The 11,062-nt window shown below is 38.2% G+C and overlaps 1 protein-coding gene across 11 annotated transcripts in view; it reads left to right on the plus strand.

The window, feature by feature from the left end:
- Positions 1-10,704, plus strand: part of DISP1 (dispatched RND transporter family member 1) — a 92,627-nt gene extending 81,923 nt beyond the window's left edge. For 8 of the 11 annotated variants that reach the window (XM_072857007.1, XM_072857001.1, XM_072857005.1 and 5 more), the window contains 3 exons: positions 1,909-2,006; positions 3,296-3,361; positions 7,033-10,704. In XM_072857007.1, coding sequence (XP_072713108.1) covers positions 1,909-2,006; positions 3,296-3,361; positions 7,033-10,677 — 3,809 coding nt within the window. In that variant the 3' untranslated portion in view covers positions 10,678-10,704. The remainder of the gene's footprint in view (positions 1-1,908; positions 2,007-3,295; positions 3,362-7,032) is intronic. The other 3 variants (XM_072857004.1, XM_072857010.1, XM_072857003.1) reach the window with 2 other exon arrangements.
- The last annotated feature ends 358 nt before the right edge of the window (positions 10,705-11,062 follow it).

The following is an 11,062-nucleotide window of genomic DNA, read 5'->3' on the forward strand; positions in this document are numbered from 1 at the left end:
TATTGGTTCTTCCTAGGAAGCAACTGTATTTACTTAAAGTGCTTTCTTTAAGTGTATTTCCTGTAAAGATTTTTATTAGTTATTGGTAATGCTGATCATTGTAAAAGCAGTGTTTTGTGTATGACTATAGAGACAGCACTTAATTCACACTAGGGAAGATGTTGTGTTTTATCTGTGCCATTAACTTAACTCTAAAAAAACTAAATCAAAATACTTTTCCTGTATATGTCCTAAAAGACATCCACAGGTCATACCTTGTAAGAATTTAGGGGGCTGTTTAGGAAAAATAACACAGGAAAAACTATACACACACACAAAAAAACCCCAAACAAAACACCCCCTTCAAAGAAAAAAAAGTTAAAAAAACCAACCCACCTTAGAGTACTGAAGGCTTATGAAGTTGTCTAACTTAAACTAGAGGACAAAAAAGACAAAGAAGTCTTTATTGACTTTTTTACAAGGCATACTGCAAAACTTTAAGTTCTGTTTTGGCAGAGAGCACGCATTAGCAGATGTACATCTTGCCTTTATTCATATAATGACCTGGGCTCTTTTGCAGCTGCTTCAATATGTGAGGATTGATAACAGACCACAAAAACATAATTGTGAAATTATTTATTTATATTACTTGATCTGAGAGAGCGATGACCAGTGAAAATCAGGGTGAAAAACAGATTTATGGTTGTTTTTTTTTTTTTTTTAATTACAGTATGGTCTTACCTCTAAGTGAGAGGATGTGAGCAAGGTCATCATTTCTGCCTCTCTGAGCAGAACCAAATTAGACTGAGTGTATCTTGTGTAAGGAAGAGGAAATGTACGTGAAACTCTACTGAGCATTAACTGCAACTTGAAGCAGAAACAACTCCTTTTATCCTGCCCGCTGTTTCTGCATAGTCTCACTCTCATTCTTTCCACTACTGTTTCTGCGTAGTCTCAGTTGTGGCAGTTGTGAAGGAATTGCGCTTCTGTGGGAAAGTTTGCCAGTCTGTTATTTAAAGAAAACAGTTGATTTCCTCTTGACCCTTTTTTGTCATTCCTGGTATCTTTCTTTGTCTGCTCCAGGATCTGGAGATTTCAGGTTCCTTGATCCTAAAGCACGGTCAGAGATCATAAAGCGCTACCCCTGAGTCTTTCCATTACAGTCTTGGGAAAGGCAAAAATTCTGCACACTCACAGCAGTGATAAAAATTCAGCCTTTTGGTCTTTGGAATATTGTAATTAACGTGATAATGTTTTTTAACCCAGAGTACCATATTGTGTTACGCAGTACCATATATTTGTGTTTGTATATGTTTCCCTTGTTAGCTATGCATAAAGATCTTACTGCCACTAAGTAATTACTTCCTTTCCTAAAAGCTGTCTTCTAATAAATGTGATTTAATTTGTAATTTAAGCTGTATGTGTCTAAACTGTAGAATTCTTAAAAATGGCCTCAAGGATATCACAACAATTTCCACTGCAGTCATTTGCTTCTAAAGCAAAAACATTCTTGTAGAAACAGCTTTATAATTATTATTTATATTCCCAACTGACTTACTAAATCAGCCTTTGATTACTATTATCTGTGTACTGTCATTATGCTTTGCCAAGAATTTAATAGTTTGCTGATTAGATCTTTTGATTTTTTATTTGTCATATTTCAGAAGATAGTTTGCTTGAATAGAAGTCTGTAGAGCTTCTAAGTGGTATATAGTATTGAAGATGCCATATTTACTATAAGCACTTTAAGAAAACTGAAACTTTCATGTGGACTGAGTCTTACAGATAAATAGCTCATCTTGAAAAGGAGGTGGATTCCCATGACCTGACAAAGATTTCATCTGTGTCATTTGAATGGTGGGATTTTGCCTCAGTCTTTGATACCAGACATACCCAAACAATCTATAAAACCCCCTCCTGTAATTTCAGGTGATCGCTATTCACGAGTGGTGTTTACATCAACAGAAGGAGAGAATTTATGGAATTTGAATGCAATTAAGTCAATGTGCAATGTAGATAACTTGAGGGTAAGTAAAGATGGCATTTAATTTGTTTAACTTGTAGATATGAAGCATGTATTTGAAACTTTGTTTTGCTGCCCATTGCCATCCAGTAGCATATGAGAGGACTTCACATTGTTCACATCCTTTTCGAATGGTCAGTCAGCACATGCAGACAAAGTTAAAAATAAACTTTCAATTTGTAAATTGGATTATATCGGGGAATTTATTTGGGTTTGCTACTAATACCATCCAGAACGAGGTGGAGAAGGGTTGCTTCAGAAGTTTCTTTGCAGAAAGGACTATCTTAACTTTTTCTGTGTGTCTCCTCTTAGAATATTATTCCATGGATTTTTGTTCTTGTTTCCCAGCAAATAATTAATTTTTCTTACTTTTTCACCTTCAGCTGAACTAGCTGCGTCCTCATAGCATATGCAGTTTTCTCTGACACACAGTGGGTCACTCAGATTTTTTTTTTTTTTTTTTTTAGGTTAAAAGAGAATAGGTTGGCAGATGGACATCAAAGGAACATAGATACAGTAGCTAGAAATATAGCCCAATTAATTAGATGTGGATAGTGATACTTTCAGAGTAATATTAATTTTCTCTTTAAAACTGAGAAAATGAAAGAAGACATTTTGGCCTTGTCTGTCTGGCCTCGTAATTTTTCTTGGCTTTCCTTGTACTCAGTACCTTGCACAGTCAAAGTAACCATTGTAATAGCCAGCTTCAGAGGCTACCATAGCTTCTTTTATGCGTGCTAAAAGATAATCTAGCACTCTGATTGAAATCGATGTCTGGTTTCAACTGATGGAAGTGAACTGACAAAGGCTAAAATAAAATAAGCATTCAGATGGTACGTTTGTAAAATATAAGCTTGTCAATTGCTGGAGTGAACTCCTTTAAACTGCTGAGTAACCATAAATTTTTGTGTACTAGTAACTTTGTATGGAAATAAAGCAATGTTTTTCTTCTATTAATAACGATCCGTTCGTTTCCAATTTTTTCCTCCAAAGCAAAAATAATCATAAACAATTACCTTCATGTGGTACCACATTTATTTCATGAGGAATATTTTCATTATTGCATTTGTTTATCATTGCCTTTTAGACAACTGTATTAATTTAGCAAATTCCCAAACTGTTTTCCCTAACAGCTGGCATTTTCTTGCTTAAAATGTTGAGCTGTGGTGAAACATTGTACAATGAATCTCCCTTGGCAGTCTGCTGAGAGGCATTTTGCCCTGGTTGGCCTCGGTTAGTGTAAGTGGTTTTTGTCCTCACATGCTCATGAAATGTTCCTTATCTTCCCATCAGAGATTATTGCACGGACAGGATGGCTCATGTGATTACCCTTTATCTCTTTCAATCAGAATGAGTCAGGTGAGCAAAGTACAGTATTCAAACTAACCCAGCTCAGTTGAGCTAGGGAGTACGTCATATCACCAGTTCAATCAGGAGATACAGTGGAGAATAATCTTTTACAAGGGTAAAAATTGAGAGTTAGAGAGGAGATGCTAATCTGTGCATTTAACTGTAGAAGTTTAGTCACATAGACAGCTGATGCAGGTAATCCCAGGTAGTATCGATCATTGCAAAGCAATGCAGTCTGAATAATAAAAAAAAAAAAATTCCATATAACAGAATAAAGACAGTTAATTACCTCTGAAGAATAATCCTTGTAATGATTGCATTACTCCTGAGGAATTTTTCTTTCCTCCCTATATGGACACTTTGATAATAATATATTATTTGAAATACAGCTTTACTTTCTGAGGGAAAGATGAAACTACTTCAAAAAACAAGCACCACACATCTTGTATCCATGAAAATAGCTCTTCCTTTGAAATAAGAACACTTCAGAAAATTAAATGTTGGCTACTTCAGCTACACCCGCAGTTGTGTAGATATTTATAGAGAATATTGTTGCAGATAATGTTTCTATGGATCCTTTTTGTAATTTAGGTATTTACTTAAGACTATAGTAATCGGAACATCTCAGCTGAGCAGAACAACAGTGCATCATGGTAGCAGCATTGATTTTTAGCTAGTTAGTAGACAAAACAAATGGATATGGTTAGGTTTTGCAATTATTGCTGGTCTATCTATAAATTTATAATAAAAATTAGATACTCGGAGCTCAGAAAGGGCTGAGCTCTTTTCATTAATTTTTTTAAAAAATGCTTGTTACTTACAAATAACACGTTGAAATGATGTGAACACTTGCTAACAATTTCTAAGCACATCTCACACTTTTTAGAACTCATGAAGTGCTGCGATATGCCCCACTTCTGAATGCTAAGTTCTGCTAGCAGCTAGTCCCTAGAGAGGATGCTGACTTGCACTGCAGCTATCAGAAGAAACTGATGACTTCAGTGACCTTCTGGTTACAGACTCTTCTGGATGTATTTTTTTTGTTGAATTCATGCTTGTTTAGGACCACAGTTGTGTTGAAATAAGTAGCAAAGCTTTCTGTATTCAAAGACAGGAAAATCAGACACTATTTTCTGGAAATGCAAAGCTTAGAATTTATGTATTTTTCTGATGATAAGCAGGATTTCAGCACCAACTACTATTGTTTCAGTATGAACTAACAATATATGCCCTATGTGTTAATTGTACTCCCATCTGCTTGTAACTACTTTAACTATATGTTTTACTGACACTTCAGGGCTCCATCCTGCAGCTGCTCAGCATATGGTAGTCCTATAATTTTCATGGAAACTTTATATACAAAATAACTATAGGAGGTGTTCTAATTTTTTACTACTTGGATAAGAGGAGCCCTTTTTTCACCTGTTAATTGCAGAATGTTTTCCCTATCAACTGTAAACAGTTATTTTATAAACTTCAAAGACTGTAAATGATCTCCTCAGACTGCTTCCCCAAAACCGTGTATTTGTGATTCTCTGTCACTGTGTGGATCCATTTGGGCAGATCTGCCCACAGATACAGCATGTGTGCACGTTGCACAGCTTAGTTCCCTTACTTTTTCCAAAATAAATGAAAATATTGCCAGTGGCAGACGAAGTCTGGCAACAGCAAAATGGCTTTTTCAGTTCCTTTGGATCACCAACAAAGCCCAATGCTACAATATATTAACATTTTACATAGTATTTTAATGAGCTATCCGGAGCTAAATTTTGTATTTTAATTTCTAATTTCCATCTGCCAGCTCATGTTACTTTATCTTTGGCAACAGTTACTTTACCAGTGAATGTTTATGGCCTGCAGCAAGTGTTGAAGAACAGCAGGTAGACCTCATTGTCCCATCTTGAACTTGAATACATAGAGAAGACAATACAATCCTTTCCTCCCAATTTGCCTATTATATCCTCATAGGATTAACCTGGAGATGTGCCATGAAAAATACAGATATGCTATTCCAGTGCTTCCTTTTATTTAGTAGGTTGTTCAGTTCTTCCTGAGTTTGCATGTGTGAGTGTTTTTATCTGGAAACAATCAAATGTGAATTATCCTGGTTTTTTGGAATGCTAGTTTGTTATTGTTCAGAAACTGGTTGACAAAATTAAGTCCATATTAAAGCTTTTATAACTGCCACGAGAATCCCCAAGTGCAGTTTTTTGTCTGCATTATAAAGGATTGCTAATAATAAACCTGTGCAATTTTGCTTAAAAAAAAAAAAGCGAAGGGGTATATTTCAGATCACCTAAATTTAAAACATACATGGATAATGGTTTCAGTGCCCAATCCTGTAAACTCTTAAGCACATGGTTTTATTAATGTGACTGTATTAGTATGTGTTCATTTTGTGTAACTTGATTAGACTGAAATTTTACATATATCTAACTATTTGAAGGATTGATTCTAATTTGTCATGTATAACAAGCCAGAAGTTCTGGCTTTTAAGACTTAAATTCCCTGTGCCCTATCAAGATTGAGTTTTCCCAGCTTGAGAAAATTTCCCTGATCTAACCTTGTTAGTTACGAGTTGCAGTTCAATTTTTATAGATACTTTCAATTTTGTCTAGAAGTGTGTTATGGTGATTCAGCTAAGTTGTGCTCTTACTGGCTTCAACTAAATCTGGAATATTCTTGAAGTGAAAGAAGAGTATCCACATAAGGGATTAACACTCATTTAGCTAAAGACGGTCCCTAACCAAAATGTTAAAATTGCTATCATTTTTGTAAAGCTCTGGTAGGAGTTCCTAGGCTTTGGACAGTCACTTGAGCGGACAACAGCAGTCCTCCCCCACGACCCAGCTCTGTGCCCTGTCTGTACTTGCCACTGGTGCCTGCTTGTCCCCATGACTTCTCTGGCCTTGCTGATGCTGCACCTTCCTCCACTCTACTCCTGAGTCAACTCTTGGGACTTCGTCCCACGGTGGGTGCAGCATTCAGAGGCATGACTGTTGTTTCTGTGCAGCAGGGCTTATTTTGAGGTGCTTCGTGCCACAGTGGAAATATCTTGTGCTTGTGCCTTGGAAATCCTGCATGACTTAGGGACACACAGTGCCTGGGTGGCAGGCTGACCTGGTTGGGGGAAACGCCTGTCAGCTTGCAAGAGCTGAAAAAGACTCATAAAGTGAGGGATCTAGAAGAGAGGTCAGATGATGGAAGTCTTTGTAAAGCTGTCATATCCTTTCTTTCTGGATGTTAAGTCCCTGCCTCTCCTAGGAACTGCGGTATGTGATTCCAAGCAGAATTAAACTTCACTGATGTATGGCTGATTGTTTATTTTCAGGAGTATAGCATGAGATAATAGAAGAGAGTTAACAGTCCTCAGGCTGGGGAAAAAAAACCAACCACCTCAGTACATCTTCAAACAATAGAATTACAATATTCTTGATGCTTCTGCCAATTTTATGCCACTGTGACAAGTTGGTATGCAGTTACTGCTGGTTTAGTCTGCTGCATGTAAGAGGATACTGATCAAAAACAATGTGTGTGGAAATAAGAATTTAAAATGCTAACACAAAAGGACCGTAAGCTGAATTTTCATCACTTTGGGATTTTTTTTGTGGGTGAATGTTTCTAGTAATTCAGACTATTACTTTAAACTTGATTTTTTTGCCCTGCCTGTCTTTATACAGATCAGATCCCATTCCCAGTTTGGTGATCTTTGCCAGAGAGCCACTGCTGCTTCGTGCTGTCCCAGCTGGACACTGGGCAACTATATTGCTATTCTAAACAACAGGTCATCGTGTCAAAAAATTGTAGAACGGGATGTCTCTCACACCCTAAAGCTGCTTCGCACATGTGCCAAATACTACTACAATGGAACCCTGGGGCCGGACTGCTGGGATATGAATGCCAAAAGGAAGGACCAACTCAAGTGTACAAATGTGCCTCGCAAATGTACCAAGTACAACGCTGTTTACCAGATCCTTCACTATCTAGTGGACAAGGATTTTCTAAGCCCAAAGACAGCTGACTACGTCTTACCAGCTTTAAAATACAGCATGCTCTTTTCTCCGACTGAGAAAGGGGAAAGCATGATGAGTATTTACCTAGATAACTTTGAGAACTGGAACGCTTCTGATGGTGTAACAACCGTTACAGGGATTGAGTTTGGAATAAAACATAGGTTGTTTCAAGATTACCTGTTGATGGATACTGTGTATCCTGCCATAGCCATTGTAATTGTTTTATTAGTTATGTGTGTATACACGAAGTCCATGTTTATCACGCTGATGACTATGTTTGCAATAATTAGTTCCTTGATTATTTCTTATTTTCTCTATCGGGTAGTATTTAATTTTGAGTTCTTTCCATTCATGAATCTCACGGCATTGATTATTCTTGTTGGGATTGGAGCAGATGATGCTTTTGTCTTATGTGATGTTTGGAACTACACAAAATTTGATAAACCTCATGCTGGAACCTCTGAGACAGTGAGCATCACGTTGCAGCATGCTGCTCTTTCCATGTTTGTCACAAGTTTTACTACCGCTGCTGCCTTCTATGCTAATTATGTCAGCAATATCACAGCAATCAGGTGTTTTGGTGTTTATGCTGGCACTGCCATTTTGGTGAATTATGTTTTGATGGTTACATGGCTACCTGCTGTAGTTGTATTACATGAACGATATCTTCTCAATATTTTCAGTTGCTTTAAGAAACCTCAGCAGAGGGTATACAACAACAAAAACTGCTGGACAGTGTTGTGCCAAATGTTCCACAAGATTATTTTTGCAGTCTCAGAAGCATCCAGGATATTTTTTGAAAAAGTTTTGCCATGCATTGTTATCAAATTTCGATATATTTGGCTTTTCTGGTTCCTTGCCTTAACAATTGGTGGAGCATATATCGTGTGTGTAAATCCAAAGATGAAATTGCCGTCATTGGAGCTCTCTGAGTTTCAGGTATTTAGGTCTTCTCACCCATTTGAACGCTATGATGCAGAATACAAAAAGCTTTTTATGTTTGAACGTGTCCACCATGGAGAAGAACTCCACATGCCAATTACAGTAATCTGGGGTGTCACACCTGAAGATAATGGTGACCCTTTAAACCCGAAAAGTAAAGGAAAGCTGCAGCTAGATAGCAGTTTTAGTATTGCTAGCCCAGCTTCACAGGTTTGGATTTTACGTTTCTGTCAGAAGTTGAGAAATCAAACATTTTATTATCAGACTGAAGAACAAGACTTCACAAGCTGCTTCATTGAAACATTTAAGCAGTGGATGGAAAATCAAGACTGCGATGAGCCATCTCTTTACCCCTGTTGCAGCCACTGGAGCTTTCCATACAAACAAGAAGTTTTTGAATTATGTATCAAGAGAGCTATAATGGAGCTAGAAAGAAGCACAGGGTACCATTTAGATAGTAAAACCCCAGGGCCTCGCTTTGACCTAAATGACACCATCAGGGCAGTGGTGTTGGAGTTCCAAAGTACCTACCTCTTCACACTGGCTTATGAGAAAATGCATCAGTTCTACAAAGAGGTGGACTCATGGATTTCAAGTGAGCTTAGTTCTGCTCCTGAAGGTCTTAGCAATGGTTGGTTTGTGAGTAACCTCGAATTTTATGATCTTCAGGACAGTCTTTCTGATGGTACTCTGATTGCCATGGGTCTTTCAGTTGCTGTTGCATTTAGTGTAATGCTTCTTACAACTTGGAATATAATTATAAGCCTTTATGCAATAGTTTCAATAGCTGGGACTATTTTTGTCACTGTAGGTTCTCTGGTTCTTCTTGGATGGGAGCTAAATGTGTTAGAATCTGTCACTATTTCAGTGGCTGTTGGCTTATCTGTAGACTTTGCTGTTCATTATGGAGTGGCTTATCGCTTAGCCCCTGACCCTGACCGAGAGGGAAAAGTCATTTTTTCTTTAAGCCGTATGGGATCTGCTATTGCAATGGCTGCATTGACTACATTTGTAGCTGGAGCAATGATGATGCCCTCTACAGTGTTGGCGTACACGCAGCTCGGCACTTTTATGATGCTTATAATGTGCATTAGTTGGGCTTTTGCAACGTTCTTCTTCCAGTGCATGTGCCGATGCCTTGGACCCCAGGGCACTTGTGGCCAGATCCCACTACCAAAAAAACTGCGGTGTAATGCCTTTTCTCAGACCTTTTCAGGAGCCCAAGGAGGCAGAGGTCAAAATAAATCACATCCTGTTAGCAAATATCAGCTGGACTCCAGAAGTCAAAAACCAGAAATGGAGCATGAGCACTATGAGCTCGAGCCTCTGGCATCACAAACCAGTATCTGTAACCCTGCAGAGAAAGTGACTTACGAAGAAACTCATATCTGCTCAGAGCTCTTCAGCAGCAGGCCCCAAAACACATGTATGCCTATGCATTCAGCCTATAATAGTGAAGTGAGTAAAAGCATAAAAAATGTTGCGACTTCAGCTGTGCTACAGACATCTATTGACCAACACCCCATATGCCCAATTTTCTCTCAAAACAGGCAGTGTAGCTGTTCTGATGCATATAAGCAAGTGGCAGTGAAGTGGAGTCCACACTCATGTCAACAGTTAAGTGACACCTTTTGTTACCAGTGTTCTCCTTCGCCAGGAACCGTACAGATCCAAAGCTCTGTAGCGCCTATAAATGCTTTACAGCAAGCTGCTGAAAGCTACGTGCATCCAGTCCAGCATGTCCTCCACTGCAGTTGCCTTCAAGGAAGGCTCAAAAGAACAATGATGCAGAGCTCTCTGCCTAAAAATTTTTTCCTCCAGTCTGTGCAACAGTTTCAGGCACATCAAAGAATAAATAGGACAGATTCACATGCTCATCAAAACCCAGAGGAAAACGTTAGGACTGTTCCAAAGGTGATGAGCTCCTCACAGTTTCTCTGCCGAAATGCAGGACCTCTAATAGTGCATTGCTCTGAATGCGAGAACAGTGTATCAAATAACCAAAAGGGATTCTGTCAGCAGACAGACAAGTGTGATGAAAAGGGTGGTACAGAAGTGAACGGGGTTGAAAGCAAGAAAGCCTCTCTGTCAAAGCAGAAAAAGAAAGCTGAGAGCAAGATAGATCAGCGTTCTTTGCAGAATGACCGGGTTTTGAAGGCTGAGCAAAATGATAAAAAACATCTGCCGAATAGGTCAGTGAGAGAGGCTCGCTACGAGGGTTGCCGTGAAAATTCACACTGTTGTAGCAAGGCTATCACAGTGAAGTGCAATTCTGTTGACTGTCAAATGCCAAACATCGAAGCCAATGTGCCTCCTATGTTAATGCGCCCAGAACTTTCCAATGAAAGTTTGTTAATAAAAACATTATAATAAATCTTTAATTTGGCAATCCTGTGTCTTTCTTTTTAAAGTAAGTTTAAAACACTAAAAAGGAAAGTCCTGAATAAATATGAATTATAATTTGCATTTTGGAATGAAAAATGTATTTTATAGAACAGTAACATTTATACATTTCATAAAGCCATTACATGTAGTAAAACCTAATGTTGTCCAGATTGTTTTTTTGCTGTAAGTCATAAGCTGGATTATGCTTAATTTAGTTTTTGAATTATTGTCCCAGCACACAACACACAGAAGGTTTATTTTTATTACAAGATGGAAGAACTTCACCGGTGAGGGAAGGGGAGAAGAGGCGGCTGATGCAGTTATTGCCCCTCTGAACACTGCTGTTACAGCAAGGTGATTTCAGGTGACC

The sequence above is a fragment of the Ciconia boyciana genome, chromosome 3, assembly GCF_034638445.1.
Source record: "Ciconia boyciana chromosome 3, ASM3463844v1, whole genome shotgun sequence".
In the NCBI taxonomy this organism is placed as follows: Eukaryota; Metazoa; Chordata; class Aves; order Ciconiiformes; family Ciconiidae; genus Ciconia; species Ciconia boyciana.